Source organism: Hyperoodon ampullatus (genome assembly GCF_949752795.1).
Source record: "Hyperoodon ampullatus genome assembly, chromosome: 10".
NCBI lineage: Eukaryota > Metazoa > Chordata > Mammalia > Artiodactyla > Ziphiidae > Hyperoodon > Hyperoodon ampullatus.
Window position 1 is genome coordinate 95083766 of NC_136923.1, and position 21278 is coordinate 95105043.

The 21278-nt window shown below is 45.0% G+C and overlaps 1 protein-coding gene across 1 annotated transcript; it reads right to left on the minus strand.

The window, feature by feature from the left end:
- Window positions 1-223: 223 nt before the first annotated feature.
- CD83 (CD83 molecule) lies at window positions 224-16690 on the minus strand (the record flags this gene model as incomplete). Its single annotated transcript, XM_079714021.1, has 5 exons — window positions 224-352; window positions 1739-1845; window positions 4098-4308; window positions 16446-16561; window positions 16654-16690. The coding sequence occupies 5 exons, from the start codon at window positions 16688-16690 to the stop codon at window positions 224-226; spliced, it is 600 nt and encodes a 199-aa protein (XP_079570147.1).
- Window positions 16691-21278: the final 4588 nt, after the last annotated feature.

Here is a 21278-nt window from a genome sequence, read left to right on the forward strand (position 1 = left end):
GCACCCTGTAGGCGGCCCCGTGCTTTGTGGTCATGTCACAGTTTTCAAGGCCCTGCTCACAAAACGTGGGGTGGGATCCACTTTTGGATGGTTCAGTCAAGTGACGGGCTTCACAGGAAGGATGGTGTCTTCAGTGTGGGGCTCAGGCTTCCCCTGTTCAGTGTGATGTGGACGCACACCACGGAGCCTTCAACCTTGGAAAAACAATCTGCAGAAACCTTGCTCACACCAGTTCTGTCTTGTGAAGAGTCACTGGCTCCAAATGCTTATTTGGGGAGGTAACTGGGAGAAAAGCATGTTCCGTGGCAGGTTTAAGAAAGTCTGGAAAAATACTCTGCTGTCGTGCAAACTTCTGAAAAATAAAATCAAAGAGATATGCTGAGAAGTGAATAATTGGAAAAATGCTTCAGCTGTCACCGGGATTTAAAATCCATTCACTAGGAGGTGACTGGACAGCTCATGTGGGAGCCCTCGTGATGCGGGCTACGTCACTCACTCTACAGTGGGCTTGTGCTATTTCGCTGGTATCTCCAAACCTCAACCAGGAGTTACAGACTGGGGCCATTTCCAGACCCTAACACTAGGATCTCCTGCATGGAAAATCAGTCCCCAAAGAAACAGGCATTTGCCAACAAAAAACTAGAATCACTCATTTTTAGAATTAACCACCAGGTACTGCTAATTAGCTTCTTATATGCAAATAACTCTAAAGACCAAGCTGTAAGTTCCCTGGGGGAAGGACATAGTTCTTAGGCCTTTTTACATGCCCTCCAGTGCCTAGCATGATGCCTTATACACAGTAGGCACTCAGTGGAGTCTTCTGATGGACTGATGTTTAAAATAGAAACCAGAGAGATGAGTGTTCGGCCAGAGTCAAGCAAGTGAACAGAAGGGGCCAGTGAGTGACAAGAACCAGCGCTGGAATAGCTCCTGGGTGACCGATGTCCTGGTCCCCAAATAGCCAGCACCTCCTGATACGCTGAGACATATGGGACAGATCACTTCCTAGTGGGTCAGGCCCAGAGCCGGCCCCGCTCCCCTACGACCACTGTCAACCCAGGTGACCAGCCACACACAAAGAGGCTTGGGGGGCAGGGAGGAGTCTAGGCTGGAGTCTGCAACCAATAGGTCAAGGGCATGTCAAGGACGCCCAAGTACTGGCCAGCAGTCCTCTACCCCAGGCCACACCTTGTGTACCTCTGGCTTCTCAGGATTAATTCTTAAAAAGTGATATCTAAAATAGCAACCAGAGGTACCAAAAAAAAAAAAAAAAGGGGGGGGTGGTGGAAGTACCAAAATGATAAGAGGGAATCTCTAAGAGAAAAGAGTTCAAGGGCCAAGCAAGGAGATGGATCCATCACCAGGGTGGCCGGGCTTGCTCACTTGCCTACAGGAAGAACAGCACCTCGCCCGGATGGTGGATGGGCAGGGTCCAACTTTCTTCCACCATATCTACAAGGCCTGCTGGTGCTTTAGGAGGATCCTTTGGCATTTCACAAACTTCCACCACTATCTTACTTCATTTTCCCTTCACAAGGCTCTGTGTGGAGCCACCAGATGGAAAACAAGCTGGGAGCTTCCCAGAGAGATTCTCACAGTCTGGGGGCCTCTGTAAGGCCAGGGTTCTGTGAATAGGTCCCTTGCCATTATGAAATGACTCACACTGTCTACAAAACGCATTCGATTGGTAAACCAGGTGATCTTTTAATAATGAGAGATGTTTAAGAAAGATACTTACGCAAGTGAAAATGATGAGTGTCACGTAGAAAGTGACCAGAGCTAACAGCAGGACAACCTCAGCTCTGTATTTCTTAAAAGTCTCTTCTTTGCGTCCCTTAGAGCATCCTTTAAAAAGAAATACGTAAAATATGAAGCCATTGAACGGGGCTCTTCTACCAGGATGAAAAAGCTAAGAATGTTTTGTTCTGGCTTTTTAAAGTCCTACTGGTCTCCCTTTCTTACCCTCACATCTGTACCGTGGGAAGGACATCGGTAATGACGGTGGTGACCGCAGCTGGCGCTCACACTCACCCTGTGCCTGGCTCCATGCAAAGGGGCTGATGTCCAGCATCTCGCTGAACCTTCAGGGGCAGGTCTGAGTACCCCAGTTTACAGAAGAAGGAGCCGAGGCTCAGAGAGGCTGAGGGATTAAGGCAGGTGGCAGAGCTGCCCTGTTATTACAGAACAAGTCGTCTCTGTAGGCCTGTTAAAGCCCCTCCACCAAGGCTGACGGCCAAGGCGGGGGCTACAGAACAGCTCCCTGGGGGCTGCTAAAGGCTGTGGCCTCAGCCCCGGGAAGGGGGCAAGTGAAGGAGGAGGGAGGCCTTCAGCCCAGGAGGGGACAAGGCGGGGACAGCTTCTCCCCGCTCAAGCACGACATCCAATGTGCAGCAAGGTTGCTCAGGGAGCTGGCTTGAGGACTGGGGCAGGAGAAGACGGAGTGAGGGCTTCCGCCCTCAGGGCCATGGATGGGCCTCCGGACAGCTGTCGACCCCTGAAACTGGATTCAAGACTTTGTGCAATGGTCTGGGGATGGATTCTCACAGAGGTCTGTGACCCCAGAAGAGAAGGGCTAAGAGCCACTGATGGTTCTAACATTTATCGAGCATGCAGTACCCCCAGCCCAGGCACCAGACTGAGCATTTCAGCGCAGTATCTCATTCAACCTTCACCACAAGCCTGTTTTGTAGATAATATCAATATTATATTATCCCCATTTTAGAGATGAGAAAACCGAGGCTCAGAGGTTTCCCCAAGGTAAGATGCTAATGAGCCGCTGAGCTAATATTTGAACCAGATCCAGTGGCTCTAGTCTGACCACTCAACTTGTAGGCAGCACTGCCTTCGCGGAGGACAGGAAAGCAAGCCAGCTTTTCTCTATTCCTTTCCTCTCTGCTCCCCGCAGGACGCGCCTGCCCTCTCTGCTTCCTGCCAGGCTGCTCACATTTCTCATTCATGTGAATAATTCTCACTGAGGGAGCGTACCACGGCAGGTACAGTAAATGCCATGAAGACAAACGAAGCAGCGTAAAGGGCTAGAGATTGAGAAGGGTATAGGTGTGGTGTGTGTGTGTGTGTGTGTGTGTGTGTGTGTGTGTGTGTGTGAGAGAGACAGTGAACCAAATCCAAACGCTGGTGTGTGTGTGTGTGTGTGTGTGTGTGTGTGTGTGAGAGAGAGACAGTGAACCAAATCCAAACGCTGGTGTGTGTGTGTGTGTGTGTGTGTGTGTGTGTGTGTGTGTGTGTGTGACAGTGAACCAAATCCAAACGCTGACCCCTAAGCAGTGATTGCATTCTTGTGAGTGCGGGAATATTATCTTGAGTCAGATTCCTTTCCGCTTCTCCGTGGAAGGAGAAAGTAGCCATTGTACAAAGTCAGGGCCTCTGTAACAACATGTTTGTCATTTCAAGGCTCAGTCACTAACAAGAGTTGGGCCAAAGTCAAATGCAAGGCGTATTTTAAGCTCCATAAAGAAAAGTTATGGAAAAAAGTCCAAGGAGATAATCCTTGTCTTTATACTTGATTCCTGGCCTTACTGCATAGAGCAAAAATGTGCCTTCTGTCACGGGAACGCTATTTTCTTGCTGTACCCTTTTTCTTTGGCTTGAGTTGAGGTATTGGGACATTCAATTGCTGTAAAGTGGGAGAGAAATGCTGTTGTCATGTGAAAAAGGTGGAAACAGGAAGCAGCTCCCTTGGCCAGGTTAGAAAGCCCCCAGTGAGCAGAATATTACACAGTTATCTGATATATTCGGGAGACTACCCAGTTTCTCTGGCTTCCAAAAATTAGACTTGGAAACTTCCTATTGGCTCCGAAGGACTCTTACATGAGTAAGAGTTGTTTGATTTAGTTGTCTGACTACATTTGGCATCCACCCCAGTCAGACTGGGGTAGATCTGCCCTTATTAAAAAGAAAGTAAAAAGAAAGTAGAGAAAGTTATGACATCCTTGCAGTAGAATTTAGCTTTCAGCCACAGATATTATCCAAAGCTTCTGAATTCCAGGGTAAACTCGGATTGAGGGGATCAAGTTCAGGACCCACAGAAAGTGCCCTGCATACTGTAAGAAGAAAACAGGTGCCGCAGATCACCTCACCTGTCACTTTCAAGATCGTGGTGCCACTTAGGTTTCTCTGCCCTTCTGGATCCACCAGAGTGCACCTGTAGGTCCCCGAGTTGCAGCTGGTAGTGTTTTGGATCCTCAGGGAATACAGCCTTTCCCTGGGGGCCTCGGAAGAGGCCCTCTGTTGATAGTACTGCAGGTCTTCCTGGGGCACCTCCATCGTCTCTGCACTGCCATTTGTGAGCTGTTACGAAAGAATCATATACAGACTCAGAGACATAGATAACAGACTTGTGGTTCCCAAGGGGGAGGTGGGTGGGTGAGGGATGGACTGGGAGTTCGTGATGAGCAGATGCAAACTAGTATATATAGGATGGATAAACAACAAGGTCCTACTATATAGAGCAGGGAACTATATTTAATATCCTGTTGATAAACCAGAATGGAAAAAATATGAAAAAGAATATATATATATGTATAACTGAATCACTTTTGTTGTACAGTAGAAATTAACACAACATTGTAAATCAACTATACTTCAATAGAATAAATTTAAAAAACAAGAATCAAACCACATCATGCTCTACTGCCAGAACCTACAAGCACGGGGCCTCCACATCAAGGTTCTACCTCTTGTTTTCATAAAATCCATCCTCAGCTAATTGTTTTAAAACAAGATACTGTGTGTGTGTGTGATGTCTGGGGGAGGAGGAGAGAATCTAGGAGAATTCTTTAGGGCTCCATCTTTTTTAGAGTAAGATCAGGACTGCCTTTTATGATGCTCTGTATCCCTACACGAAGGAGAGAGCGTTCCTGTTGATGATAACCACGTGTCACTGATGATTATGTGATGAAGCGTGTGAATCACACTGAATCACACTCTCTTGCCGGTTGTCCTCTATTCAATGTTCTCTTGTTTTCTTCAGATACCAACTCACCCACTGACTGATTCTTATTTTTGTAGCCCAGGCTTTTATTTGGAAACGTTTCTAAATCTGTTAAGGTCATTGCCAAACAACTCAACAGAAAACAGAGAGATGCAGATGAGCAATGCCTCTCATGAAGACACCCTGTTCTTCAGAGACTGTGTACCTGTGGGGTCATCTGTGACGCTGCAGGACGTACCACGCTCACGCCTCTGCTAACGCAGGAAGACAGCTGACAACAGCGCCACGTGGAGATTTTATGTGTCAGGTCAGTTGGTAGTAATATCAAGATATACATGGAAGGGCAATTACGGCTTAAATCACTGTACCCAGGATGGACCAGCCCAACTGGGGTAGATGCCAAATTTAGCCAAACTAACCTGGCTGGTTTTCTTTCCCTGAACAGTCTTTGCAATTAAACTGGTGGGGTCTTTCCATCATCTCCTACTTCCGCGATTAAGCACACATCACGTTCACCATCAATTCCCTTTTTCCCCAGATATATTTTTAATTTGTCTAGTTAACTTGCTCGTTGATCCTCCACTGAAATGTTTTAAAGCTTCTAAAACTCATTTACATAAACAGTAAAGCCAATCACCGTTTCCAGTGTGCAAGGGCAGCCCCGAGCCCTTTGCTGGGTGGCTGGGGAACAACAGGGAGCCTGGGATTCAGTGGCATTCCTTCCCTGTCCCCAGCACAGTGGCCGCACCAGAGGGCCCCCTTAGGAACAGACACCGCAGTCAGACACTGCTGCTGTCTTTGCCTGCACCTGCCGCTGTTTAATCTCCTGTACTGGGGGCACCCTACAACTCCTCTCCTACTTTTCAAAAGGCAATCGGCACAGGGAAATAAATAACCAAGGAATGGGGGGAACACCCAGTGCGGCAGAGGCAGCCCAGGACAGAAGACATACATGCACATACACACACACACCCTCCTTGGTTTCTGCTTCATTTATTAAGTCAGGGAATGCACCTTGAGGTGCACGGAAAGCTCAGATTCCAGCTTCCACGGCTCGGGCTCCTATTGGCATTCCTGTGGAGTGGCCTGCAGAGACATCTGGTGGCTGATTTATCGCTCCTGCAAGAAACCCTGCTTCATTCACTCCTAGCACTGGGCTGAGACTAATAGCTTTTCTCAGGCGAGGTCTACGAAGGTAAATCCCATCTCCTGACAGTCCTTGTGCTGAAAGGTTCCTTCCAAAATAATCAAGACTGGGGCATTTAGGTGTTCAAAAACAGAGCGAGGAAACAAGGAAACAAAAAAAGGAGGTGTGGTCAAGGAACCTTAGGCATCCAACTGATTTTAGAACACGTCTGAGTTAGACCAGTTTTCCCCTTTTCAAGTCTGATTAAACCAAAAATTGCAGCCTTATCATGTGCCTGCACCTCTCCCCTCCTCTGCTGCCTGGCAGAAGTGCTCCCTCTGACCAGAGCTTTTGATGGGTCAGGTGCCCAGGACCATCCCGGGCCAACCGCTTCCAAAACTCCCTCCCCCACCTCACCCCCCAAGGCCAGTTTGAACTAATTAACTCAGCTTATCTCTGCAGTCCCCACGATGCTGTCTCAATCTGCTTTTCTTTTCTAAATTAACCTCCAAATGTGTTCAACTCAGATTTCTTTCCAATAGATTTCACTGGAATTGAGTTTTGTAGAAATCCCTGCATCCGAAAAGATGGAAACTTGGCTGCAACAATCATTTTGAGATTTTCTACCTCAGATTTTCTCCTTAGGGCGGTCTTCTCTCCTATCCAGTGACCCCTCCCTCAACTCAAAAAGACCTATCTGAAAGTCAAGATCAAAAAAAATAAATAAATAACACAAAAACAAAAAACTGAGAACCCCTCTGGAGCTGGTGGAAATATAAACTATTGTGCTTTATTTACAAAGATGGCCCCTTTTTCACGCTGGCTGCTGGGAACTGCTGAAGCAAGTACATGGCGGTGATCAGAGCTGACTGGCAGTGGCTTTCTGCCTATTTGCAGGAGAGAATTCATTTTACAAATCAGCAGTAACAACAAAAAGTAGTTTATGTGATGGTCAGATTTCCACGGGTCTCTGACAAAACCTCCAGAGAGGTTATTTTACAATGGCAAAGCCAAGGCAGGGTGAAATCATGAGAATGAAAGTAAGAGATAGGGGAAAGTCGAAACGAAGAACCCCAAAGCAGCCTGCAGAAGTCTGATTTACTGAACCACCACAGCCGTCAGTGGGATCGTGGCAAAATATCTCAACTCTCACGGGGTCATCTTCCAACGGCCCCTTCCTGGGTCTTCCTGAAAGACCCAGAGAACTGAGAGAAGTCCTGGCTTAACCTGGGACCTCTTGCCAAAGTGATAAACAGCTCTCCGGGACTGATAACTACCTGTAACAAAAGGAACCTTCTGTAACTTCCCACAGTGCCCATGGAAATAGTTCAGAACCTTCCTTCTAGCTTCAAGCTGCAGGTATGTACATAGCCTATTCCCCCTTCCTTCTGCCCACAGCCGCAAAAATAGCTGTAGTTTCCATGTTAACGTCCCATGCTCAAGATGCGAGTGGAGCGCTAGCAGTACCAAGAGACTTTATGCAAAAGTTCAAATCATCGTCTTCAGCACTGTGGTCAAGCAGCCATCACCCTGCAGCATCGGGTGAGTGAGCCGTGGCCCGAGCAGCACTGTTCAAGAACCGAAGGAATTTCAGGGGGAGGAACATGGAATAACAGCAAATGGGCCATCCTCAACTTCGCTTGGTTTCATGAATTCTTATAAACATTTGAGCTGGCTCAGAATCAACCACGGGCAAGAATGACTCTCAACATTCTAAAAGCGTTTCATTGCGTCTCTGCAAAAGCGTTCTAGGAAATAGTCATTTATAACAAAAGGAACTCTCAGATTCATTCACAGCCGAGGGTAACTGACAGGAACTATTTAACGCACACTTTGCGACTCTCACATTGCAGAGAGCTACACCACAGCACGCTGTGGGCAAATTAATTCCTCAAAACACTCATCCAAATTATGTTTTTAAAATCCACATTCCCTGCGTTAACTCTTATGCTGACACATTTTATCTTTCTGATTGAATTAGAAAAGGCAAAATATACGACATCTCATTTTCAGAAAGCCTATGGACTTTTGTCTCAAGGCCTCCAATTTGACTAAATAATTTAAATACCATATTCCTTCTCTAAGATGGAGATCTGACCTTAAGGAAACCACAAGCCCTAAATTAAAATAAATTCTCTTTAATTTGCCGAATACTAAACCAAGCAAATACAAGTAGTAATTTTAAATGCATGTGAATTGTTTTTTTTAATGGTGGATAAATTTGAACTAGAAATAAATCAAATAAATATCTAAATATGGCTGAAATTGAACCAATATTTCAGTCAAATCCCTATTGTGAAAAGGGATTTTTTTAGAAGTTTACATAATTTTATCTAAATATATGCTAACTTCCTAGATTACCATCTTTGGATATAGGAGGACAACAGCTCCATTCCTATTGCAAAGAATTTTGATTCCACAGTCTTGAAATCCAAATTTATCATGCATGAGATCTGTTAAGAATGTGATAGGAAAGTAAAAGAAAAGGGAAGAGATTTTTTTGAGGAGAAAAATGTGTGTATATATATATATATATATATGCATATAAATATTTAATCCAACAATTAAACATATTTAAAGGAATGGATGTTAGTATTTAAAGGTGGTATTAAATTAATCTGATATAGTCCAATCACATCGAACAGCTTTTTTTTATTGCATTTCCCATGCACTAACATTCATGTACCTTGGTTTCCAGCTCAATTAAAGTGCCAATATAATACCCATTCATCATAAAAACAGTTCTTTATAACATGCAAAATAGTTTGGCTCAGAGGTTGATGTCATAATGGGGGTAGAATGTATGAGCATTAACATCGTATTTTTCTAACTGTAGTTTTATTGGAAAAATGATTTTCCACTTTGAAATTTACTGGGTCTAACAGACAGAGTTGGATTTATGGCTGTTAACAGAGTTATGAGTATGGCAGAGGCAATGTAATTAAGAGCACAGGCCTTGGTGTTGGACAGACGTGGAAACAAACCCCAGCCCCACCATGGCTAGCTCTGCTCTTGGCGAAGAGCCCAGAGCTCTCAGGCTTCATTTGCTCCCCTGAGATGGGGGAGGGTAACTACACCTCCCAAAGTTGGTGTGAATATACCTGTGATGAGGTAGGTGGGTACTGTAGCATAGTGTCAATCACACAGAAAGCGCTAAAAATGTTACCACTTTTTTTTTTCACAGCTAAGTTCTAAACAGTTCCCTGTACATAGGAAATATTCAAAAAGTATTTATTTAATGAATGAGTGAATTTTAGAAACAATGAGGAAGACACAAGGGCACTAGCTCTGGAATCAGAAGACCTGAAGTCAAGCATCAGGTAACTGGGTCACTTTACCTCTGACTTGGATTTCCTCGTCTGTAACTACCTTACTTCCCTCATGGGGTTATTTTAAGAATCAAGTGAGAAAACACATAATAGTGCTTCATAATCCGTAATGTTGGTAACAGGGATTGTTGTTGTATCCAGTAGCTTTCTACTCTGCCCACCCATTCAGTCATTTCTTCCAGCTGATACTTCCAATCTCCTCTGGCAAAGCTGTTCTAGAAGTCCCAATCTCTGCTCTAGGGAGAAAGTTTTTCTGCCCACAAGGTCTCCAAAATGGCCACAACATTCTGAATTTCTAAGGCACCATCATAATGTGGAAAATACCCTTTGGAGCTGGGCTTTGAAGGCAACGTTAGGCCACTCACTGTTCATGCCAATCGTCCTTCTTCCATTAGTTTCTTGTGGGTCCTGCTGGACCAGGAGGGGCATCCTTACGGGCTCTGAGTTCACGTCCTTCGGAGGACACTACATCTGGTTCTAGAAAAGGCACATTGGACTCTGGCCTGACCTCGGTGACCAGAGGGAATGGTTCTGATGGATCCATGACCCAATCAAAGCCACTTAAGTATAATCTGACATTGTTGAGATGCAAGAGACACAGTCTTTTGCTTTGCACTTGATCTCGGGAGGACAGACAAGTCTGCAGTTACCGGCTACTATCTCACTGCCACGTGGAGGCTGATAATAAAACCAACACAAAGGAAGGAAAAGTTGAGAGATAGAACATCACCGAGCCCTGAGGATATTCACGAACCTCCAAATTTAGCCTTCCGCAAACTGAGCGGCTTAAGACAACAGAAATGTATTCTCTTACAGTTCTGGAGGCCAAAGGTCCAATATCAAGGTGCTGGCAGGGCCGTGCTCGCTCTAGGGGAGAATCTGTTTCACGCCTTGCTCCTGGCTTCTGGTGTTGCTGGAGGCTGGCATTCCTTGGCCTGCAGACACATCACTTCAGTCTCTGCCTTCACCTTTACGTGGTGTTCTCCCTGTGCATCTGTCTCTGTGTTTCTGTTTTCTTATAAGGACACCCGTCACTGGATTCAGGGCCACCCTAATCAAGTATGACCTCACTTTAACTGGTTACATCTGCAAAGGTCCTATTTCCAAATAAGGTTGCACCCACAAATACCAGGGATTAGGACCGAGACATAACTTTTTTGTGGGACACTATTTAACCCACAACATCAGGCATAACTGAAGTAGGAACCATATTTTGATTTTTAAAAATTATTTATTTCAACCACATGAGCCAATATATTCCCTTTTCTTTAAGCTAGTTTTGATTGGATTACAAGCCTTCACAACAGAAAGACTCCTAATTGATAGCAGCACCTTGCCCCACCCCAGAAATAAATGTGGCACATGCGGGGCTATCTCCACGTGGTTCCAACCTCAAGGCCAGTCCTGCTTTGTCACTCAGGCTCACATGCCTCCCACTGCTCGGTGAAAGAGACACCAGGGTCTGACTGGACTCAGGTCCTTTGTTCTCCAGAACTGACCCAGTGAGTCAGGTCCTAGGTGAACATGAATTGCCTATGGCAATGAGCATCTATCTATTCCCATAGGTTTTCCCCATCTGGACCAATAATCCTAGACAACTACCAGTTCTTCTGGAATCTATCTTCTCTTGGACAATTGGGACAAGAACGTGCGGTAGAGACTAGCTGGTGCTCCACAAAAATATCAAGTGATATTCACAAGCCTTGGGCTCTTACTTCTATACCAGAGCTACATGACACACACAGAAATTTTACCCAAGTATACCCCAGGGCAAAAACAAAAATTAAAAATATGCTTCAGGTGTAAAGAGTCTTAGGGAAGTACTTTAGTTCAGCTCTGGTTGGAGCTAGCACTGTTGGTAGAAAATTTGAGGTTATCCCAAGAGTAGCCAGGAAGGACTTATGGAAACAGTTTCAGATGGAGGAAGCCTCTTTTTAGGTAATATATCTCTTCTTAGTCCTGCCCTTCATAAAACCTTCCCTGATGTCACTAAGACCTTCTTCTAACTTCCTCTTCTTTGTGTAGTGACATAACCAAGTACAGAACTAACATAATCAGTCCTCATGGGACTCGGGTTCCCCGTTTTATTTATGGAAAACAAGTGTTTGCAGTTTTTTCTCAGCTGCCTGTTTCCTCCCTACCCTCTTCCAAGCTGAAAGATTCTTAGCAACTTTGCTGTGTCTCTTCATTGTCCAAAATCTCAGTGCTCCATCCTCCTCCTCTGGTTGGGACTTCTTCTAGAGCCTGGCCCTCTCCTCCCTAGGACCATGTAGACAACAGGACTGGTGACCAAGAGAGAAGGGGAGGTAACCCCCAGGGATGTGCTGCAGCCTGAGTTAACCTGATGGCAGTTTCACTGCAGTGAAAGACTAAAGCTTCCCTCTGAGATTCATCTTCTGGGATGAATTACAGTCTGTCTTCCACCACAAGAAATATGCTTTTCCTCTGACATAGTTTTCACGATGTTATCTCTTTGCTTAAAAACTTTCAAAGGCTCCTTGCTGCCGGAAGGACCAAGTTCAAGCCCTTATAATTCAGCATTCGGGGGTGTTCACAGTCTGTTCCCAGCCTGCTTGCTGGCATTACCTCTCAGTCCTCTGTGGTATGATTCTCCCTTCCAGATCATTAGTTTCCCCTCACTCCCCCAAAGTGCGTGTGGATTCCTGTGTCCATGCCTTTGACAGTCCTCTGGCAAAAGGTCCACCCCGGTCTTAGGATGGCTATTGCCAGGCGCAGGGCTTGGCACACATTTGGGACATAGAAATATTTACGAACTGAGGAAAATGTAAATATGGGAGACATCTGAAAATTCACTTTTTGCCTTTCATAGTCTGACCTAAAGGTTATTCAATCAGGTCGAGTAGTGTAGGTGCCAACAGGGATGGTATGATTTTTCTTTGATGCTCACACAGGCATTGTTTTCACATTTCAATGTTTCGGCGCTTCTGTATTTAATGTAGAAATGTTTCCTTTTGCTCCTAAAACATCTCAAATCTATCTTAAAACACACGTCACTCTAGAATCAGGTGAGTGCGGTGAGCGGCATGCACTGTCTCCTTCGTGGGTCCATCAGGGTTGGTGGCTGTACAGATGCCATCTGCCCGGGCCATTCATCAACCCTGGCCCCTCCGAAGGCTCCTCCTTAGCACTTCCTCGCTTTGGGGCTCCTTATCACACAAGATGCTGGAGACAAAAAACAGGACTCCACTGAATAGGAGATCAGCAACGTAGATGGAGGACAGCTCATAACAAATCAAGGACAAGCAATATCCGTGTAGCGACTGTCCTGGAACTTTCTAAGTAGCTTCATGCGAGCCCATGAATCTGCTCTCCTTTAGTCCCCAGGAGAGCCCATGACCTGCCACAGCTGCATGTCTCCTAAATATTGTAAAGTTCAAGTCTGATCTACTCTCTGAAATCACGGTCTCACTTCCCCTTTCTCCCTTCCTCTGGAAATCATCTAGAAAGGGCACTGGTCTTGTGACGCATCTCTGTCCTTACCCCCGTGGTGTCACTCAGAGATGACACTATATATCCTCTTTCATTATGCCTCAGCCTAGGGTGCTGGGGCTCCCAGCACAACACGAGACGGTGCGACGTTACCCTCGTAAGTAACCACTCGTTACGAGCAGTGGCGAACTTCAACCACGCCGGACACTCCATTCATCCAGTGTCATCCTCCCGTTACAGACCTAGTGCAGCCTCATTAGAGGGAGCGTGAACCCGCTCCGCATGCAGCACAGACGTAGCTCTTTAAGGGATGCCCTTACTCCTGGCAGACATGGGACTGGGCTATGGCCCTCTTGTGCTAGATTCTAACCCAAGGTCACAGCCACGTTCTTCTACTTCGGTAGGAGAGTGATGCACCAACGTCTCTTTGCCTCAGGAGAGCTCAAAATACCTCCCTCAACAACCACAGTCTATTCACAATCCTAAGAGCTAAACTGAATGGATATACCACGTTAACTTTTCTATTTCTTCCCAATCATGCACTCCGCCTTCAAAGGTACAATACGGGAAGGGATGAGAGGAGGCCTCGTTCTTGGATCCCTGTTGGGAAGACATCAGTCCACAGGAAAGAAGAGTTGGGCTAACAGGAACTGGGCTATCTCTGCCCACTCTTGGCTTCACCTTTGACCCCTGGGCATGTCTATATTACACCCCCCGCCCAGTCCCCTGTCATTGTACCTTTGAAACAGAGAGAATAAAACGGACACTGTTCCTTCCCAACTCACCCTAATGATGCAAACACTAAATGGACGCCGTTTGCTCCGAGCCTTTTGGTAAAAGGCTCATGATAAGAAACACATGGTTTACGTGGGTGCTTTTGTTAATCATAAGTAATCAGTGCCAACTGGACAGTGGCAGGATGCTCTGTGGTGCCGGAGAACTGAGTGGTAAATGGATTTTTAAATTGTGAGTCGTTATAACCGTAATTGTGATACGCAGAATTGCAAGAATGCAATTCAATCTGGCGGGCGGTGAAACCCCACACTCCAAGGGACTTTCTGCTTACTTAATCAGCATGCAGCCTACAACTGTGCAAAGTGGTTTTACAAACCACCCTACTGATGATCCTGCTAGGCTGGCTGTAGTCACCAGGCTTAAATTCCTCACTTCATAGCTACCTCTCCGCATCACTGAAACATTTTACAAGAAAGTCATGGGAGGAAATGACAAGATAATCTTCTGTAAAATGCAGGATTTCAGCATTTCACCACTGGCCTTATTTCCAGAACACTCTAACCATTTTTGTTGTACAAGCACAATCGATGCAAAAGTATAATTACTGGGCTGGAAAATAACAAACATCTACAGAATACGCTGAGATCTGTTCAAAAGTACTTGAAAAATAAAGCATATCACTTTCAAGGTATCTCATTAGTTTACTGGCATAGCATAGCTCTCCTATCCACCATGACTCAATCACAGTTTCCTCCTTAAAAAAAAATAACCAGGGTATGAGTTTTCAATGACCCTATTCCACGGACCAACAGAAAAAAAGAGAATGCCAAGAGACTATTGTCTTTTTCTCTTAACAGAGCTTTGAGAGACCTTCAGGGTCTTTAAAGCTTGCAAGAACTGTGTTCAACAAATAAGCACATACATTATAGAGTTACATCATCAGCTGACATCCAAGGAAAAGTCAAAGGTTAATCACTCTGGTTTACTGCATCATTCCAAATGACCTCGTGCAAGATTTAACTTGACAACTGTTTGAACTTTACAGTCTGAAATTTCATCTACTTGTTTCATGAGTACTTTGTAATTACTCCCCTGGGGATATTAATATTGTTTTCCCTTTTTAATTGCTCTCTGAAAGGGATAGTGGTTTCATGTTTTTCCCCTCCTTTTAGATAACCAACTCCCTGCCTGGCTAGCCCAAAGACACTTTCATTTTATTTAAGTAATTAACGGAGAAAACAGAAATAACAAGATAGACCTCTAAGAACCCAGGCTGTGGAGCCAGACTGCTTGGTTCAAATCCCACCTCCAGCGATTAGCCCGCTGTGTAACAGTGAACAGATTATTTCACTCCCTAAGGCTCAGTTTCCTCATCTGTAAAGCAGGAACAGTAACAGTATTGATCTCTTAAGTCCATTGGAAGGATTGGAACAGCTGATGTACATAGATATTTACCTCAGAGCTTGGCAGATGGTGAGTACTCAAATAATATTGGTTTTACAATATTTTTATTTACATACTATTGTTTTTACAGGGGAACAATTTTGGAATTGCTGTGTTCTCTGATCCCACAGTGAATAAGGTGGAAATGAAGTAGGAATAATAACAAACCTACTTTCATACACAATACAGCACCCCGAGGCCCCAGCACCGTTTCCACTGTGCATAATCATAAAGGGTCAGCCTGAATTCACTGAGCACCTTCAAAATTAGCAGGGCAAACACTGGGTGCCATGCAGGATACACAAAAGCAGTGGCGCAGCACTGTCCCCAGGGAACTGACAATCTGGTTAGCAGACACACACACACACACACACACACATACAAAGAGGTTAACGGTCCTGTGCTGCCTTGTTGGATGGCTAGATACTTGTGCAGGTTCTTACAGCATCTTTTATGGTGGGCAGAAGAAAACCCAGGATTTTGTGGAAAGCTACAAACACACAGAGATTTTCTGCAAGGTAAGATGACAAATCAGTGAGCTCCGCAGAGTAAGGCTGGGATATCACAGTCATTGTGCTTCAGCCAGAGGTGCCACTGTGGCAGTAACCTCATTAAAGGCGGGGAGCACCGGGAGCAAAAAAAAACCAGTGACAGCAAACAGTGGCTGCTTGGGTTTCCAGTGCCACCAGAACCACAATCTTAGAACCTGCAAAGGTTCCAGTTCAGAGGAAACCTTAAAAAAGCCTCAGTCTGACTCAATTCTCTTACAGTAGGGACAGTGACACTGTTCTTACATGCGGGGACGCCTCTGGGCACCATCACAGACGCCCTCCTTGCTGGACCTCTCAGGACGGCCAGAGGGAGGAGGCCACGGGTACCCCAGAACGGGGATGACAGATAACTACCACCTAAGAAACAAGCCTATCACTTCTCTCTGGCAGTCCTTCCTCTCAAGGTGCCCCCTCCCCGCCTCCCCAAATGTATGAGCACCACAGTCACAAAACACCAGAAATCAGAAATCCGGAGACCTTCCTCCCGTCCAATGCCAAATCTGCACTAGCTGCTTTCTCCCTGGCCTGCTGTCCATAACCACAGGTGGCCTCTGGAATTAATCCAAATCAGAGGTTCTCTGCCCTCCACAACGTCTTATTTGGATCATTCATCTCAGGGCCACCTTTAGAGGCAAGAAGATTGAGGTCCCCGGTGGAACTAAATCTAAGTCGGCCTGTACCTGGATGCGGCTGGGCTTGGAGCCGGGATGGGAGAGGCGTGTGGGAAGACCGGGTACCGAGTTCAGCTATGGGAGATGCCCCCGAACCCGAGCCATACAGGGTCGCCAGCCCAAGGAAGGTGGTTGCCCGGTCTGCAATTAAACCACCCAACCCTAACTCGCCGGTCTCGCCGCGCTTACCTTGGCCCAGAAGACCGCGTAGGGGACCTGCGGGTCCCAGGGGGCAGTGCAGGGCAAGTCCACATCCTCCGAACAGGCCACCTTCACCTCCCGCGCCGCGGGCACCAGGCTGCAGGCTGCAAGAGGGAGAAAGAGCGGCGTGAGCAAGCGAGAAGAGGGGGTGTCCCGGGGAGGCGGGCGGGGGGCGCCGGGCGTCCGCGGGCCCTACCGCAGCTCAGAAGCAGGAGCTGGAGGCCGCGCGACATCGCTGGGGACTGCCGGCGTGGGGCCCTGGAACTGCCTCTTGTACCCGCACGCACCGGGACTGCCCCGGGCGGCAGTCCCGGGGGATCCCCGCGGGCGGCGGAAGCGGCGGCGTGCCTCCCCCGCCTCCGCCAGCCGCGGGGGGGCCCGGCCCCGCCCCCGCTGCCCCGGCCCCGCCCCCGCGCTCGGCCCCGCCCCCGCGCCCCAAGCCCGCGTCGCTGCTGCTGCTGCTGCTGCAGCTGGTGCTGCCGCCGCCCAGCCGCGGCGACAGCAATCCCTGAGGAAAGCACCGCGCCCGCGGCTTGGCAAACCGCGCGCGCACGCCGGACACCTTCCCGCTGACCCTCCAAACAGAGCCGGGAGCCAGGCCAGCCGAGGCTGTTAGGTCTTTTGCACGGAAGCGAAACAAGGTTCCGAGAGGTGGAGCAGCTCTCCCGATCGCCCAGCTGCCAGTGGTGACATCACAGTGAACCCAAGGACTCGCCCTTCTCCAGGTTCTGTGATCATCAGACTAGGTTTCCCAAGGAACCTGGCAAATCCGTCATACTTGGCCCCCGGCCTTCTAGCGTTGTCCGTCCATATCATCCAGCCTGTTTAAATTATTTCAACAAAGAAGAACCCCTCCTATTAAAACGAAGGTACACACACACACACACACACACACACACACACACACACACACACACACACACACACAGAAAATGTATGAGAAAGAGTTTTTTAAATCCAGAAGAAAATAAAAATTGCCTCTAACCATCCCGAAGTAACCTCTGGTAACATTCTGGTGTCTTTGCTTCAGTGCATAGATACGGCACGTGCTGTTTTGTAATCTACTTCATATTTGCTTAATATTTTGCAAGAGCTTCCACACCATTGAAAAGATTCAAGAGCATCATTTTGATGGCTACGTAATATTCCAGCCTACAGTTGTACCATAAATTAGAACCTATTAGTGTTGGACATGTTTAGTCTAGGGTTAGTAGTCTAGATAATGTTAGCATCAGTTATTTCTTTTACTATTATTAAATTACAAACAACGCTGTCATTATTATGATGAACTTCTGTGTAGATAAACCTTTGCTCTAATATGGCGTATTTTCTTAGAATAAATACCTAGAGGACATTGTACCAGGTCAAAGGGAATTTACGATTTTATTAACTGTTGGCAAAATTACCTCCACAGAGCTGTCCTCAAACTACATTCCCACCTGCAGTGCGTGAACACGCCTCTCTCCCAACACTCTTGGCAACGCTAGCTGTTATGGAACTTTTCCACCTTTGTCCATTCAAGGGGTTAAAAAGAATTGCATCACATGACATTTTCATTTGCCCTGGGAGGTGGCTGTACCAATTGACAGTCACACTAGCTCTGTGCCAGTGCGCTTTCCCATAACCCCCACTAAAAGTGATGTTTTTATTAAGAAATTTTTAAAGATACAAAAACAGGTACAGAAAATAAACATATTTGTATGCGATACATTCTTAATTAAACATCTGTCCGGGCTTCCCTGGTGGCGCAGTGGTTGAGAACCTGCCTGCTGATGCAGGGGACACGGGTTCGAGCCCTGGTCTGGGAGGATCCCACACGCCGCGGAGCGGCTGGGCCCGTGAGCCACAACTACTGAGCCTGCGCGTCTGGAGCCTGTGCTCCGCGACAAGAGAGGCAGCGATAGAGGCCCGCGCACCGCGATGAAGAGTGGCCCCTGCTTGCCACAACTAGAGAAAACCCTCACACAGAAACGAAGACCCAACACAGCAAAAAAAAAATTAATTAATTAATAAACTCCTACCCCCAACGTCAAAAAAAAAAAAAAAAAATCTGTCCCTTGCTAGATCCCATACCTGCATTTAAGCTTTCTTTCAATTTTTCAGTGTTATAAACAATGTTGCACAGAGCTGGGGATGCTCAGATCTTCTGACCCAGCAATCCCACTGCTTTATTAAATATTGACATCTTGTTCTCCAAAATATGTGTGCCCATTTACACTCTCCTCAGCAGGGCTTGGCATCATCAGATTCTTTTTCATGTTTGCCAATGTAATGAATATGAAATGTTAGTTCCCCTTTGTTTAATTTACATGACATTGATCACTAGGAGGGTGGAAAATCATTTCTTATGTTTTGAGGCCATTGGGTGTCCTCATATCATTTGGCCTTTTCCACTGGAGCTGTTTATAACTTCTGGGCCAAATTCTTTCTTGGTACATTGCGTGCCAAAGAGCTTCTCCAAGTCTCAGTTTTGTATTTTTCACTTTATGATCCCTTTAATGTACAAAAGGATTTTTAAAAATATTTTAATGTAGCTAAATTTATTGATTTTTTTCATTCATGGTTTGTGCTTCTGGTGTTGTGGTTAAGAAATCTTTTCCTACCCTGAGATCATAAAAACATTCTCTTTCATTTTCTTCCAAAACTTTTAAAGTCATGCTTTCTCATATGTAGGTCTTTAATCCATTTAAATATGGTTTGATATAGGGATCTAACTTATTTCTTCCATGTGGATAAGCAGTTGTTCCAATGCTGCTTGCTTAAAGTTCTTATTTCCCCACTGATTTGAAATAGCATCTCTGTTCTATACAAATTTCCATGTGTGGGGGGGCCTGTTTCTGGACTCTACTCTGTCTTTTCCTGTTCTAATATCGCTTTCTTATTGCTTAGTTACACTAGAGTTAAGTCTTACTCTGGTGATGAAGTGAGTGAGCCCTCATATGTTGACCTACCTCTTCTAAATTGGCCTGGCGTTCTTGGTTCTTTGCTCCGCCTTATACACATTTGAATCAACTTGTGAACCTCAAAAAAAACCTAATTTTAATAAGAAGACATTCAATTCATAAATTGCAGAAAATTAACATCTTTAGAAATCGATTCTACAAATCCATCGATATTGAGTATCTTTACATTTATCTAGGTCTTCAGGAATTTTTTAAATTTCATACATAAAAGTTTTCTACACCTTTTGGTAGATGTATTCCTAGGTACCTTTCTATCTGGGGTTGCTATTTTCACATGTATAGTTTTCTAAACTAAGTTTTTCTAGTTGCTTGTTGCCAGTGAATAAAAATTTACTTTTGTATAGCCAGCAATCTTGCCGAACTTTCTTATAATATTAACAATTTGTTCTTAGACTCTCCATTAAGACACTTTTATAGTCGTGAATTATTTAAAGGGTTTTTTTCCTCCAAAATTCCAAATACGTGGTTTGGTTTGAATTGGTTTTTTCCTCCAAAATTCCAAATATGTGGCTTGGTTTGAATTGGTCTAGCAGTTGAGTATGGTCAAGAATGTGGTCTGTGTGGTTCTTTGCTGCTTATCAAGAAATGCTTTGTGACCTAATATGTGGTTTTTTAGTAAATGTGTCATGTGTTCTTGGAAAGAATGTCCGTTTGCCACAGGGGTGTCTGATCAACCTTGCTCATTGTGTTACTTAAGTCTATAGCCCTACTAACTTTTTGTCACCTTAAACTGTCAGTTACTGGAACAGATGTGTCCCAAAATCCCCCTGTGACTATGAAATTGCCCATGTATCTGAAATTTTATCAATTTGTTGCCTCATATAACTTGATGCTATGTTTTAGGTGCCTGCAAGTTATAATTATCTCTTCCCAGTGAATTGTTCCTTTTTATCTTTATTTAGTGACCATTTTCCCCCGAATATTTCTTTTTTGCTTCAAAGACAGTCTTGTCTACTCTTATTATAACCACATCACTTTCTTTGGGTTAATATTTTGCTAGTAACTTTCTATACTTTTACATTCAACATTTCTTTGTCCTTAAGTTCTGTGTCTTTTTAAAGCATGCAGTTAGATTTTTCTAATCCAATACAACTGACTTTTGAGGGTTTAATTTTACTTTTCTCCTGATTCTGCTATATTTGAATTTATTTCAGTTATCTTGTTTCATACTTAATTGGACTTTTCTTGCTTCTTTATTTTCTCTCTTACTTCTGTCTTATATTGACCACACTTTTATATTCAATAGTGTTCTCTACTGGTTGAAAAGTTATACACAGAATTTCTCATCTTAAGTGATTACCTCTACATAACTTTTAATAAGCATAGTTGATCTAATAAAGTCTAAAAAATCAATGTTGCCAGCCTTCTCCCCCAAATGCCTGAATGCCTGACCTCTGCACATCCCCTGCCCATCTTACATACTATTGCAACCTATACCTTCACCCCACCCTGCGTTTCTACTCCCTAATTAGTCTTTTTTATGTATTAAGTATCTGTTCAAATCTATCTAATATCAGACATCTCACTGCTTCTTTATAGGGTCAGTTTCTTCTGAAGTATATTCTTGAGTAATTCTTTCAGCAAAGATCTGTTAGTAGTAAATGCTCTTCATTTTTATTTGCCTGAAAATGTTTATTTTGCCCATATTCTTAAATAATAATTTAGTTATAAATAGATGGCTGTTTTATCTTAGCACTTTGACTATATTATTCTGTTCTGTTCTGTTTTTGCCGTTGCAAAGTTCTGGACAAACTGATACTCGTTCTTTTGTAGACAACCTGTCTTTTATCTATAAGTGCTTCTAAGATCTTGCATTTCTTCTTGGTGTTGTTTCAGTTATACTGTGCTGTGTCTAGTA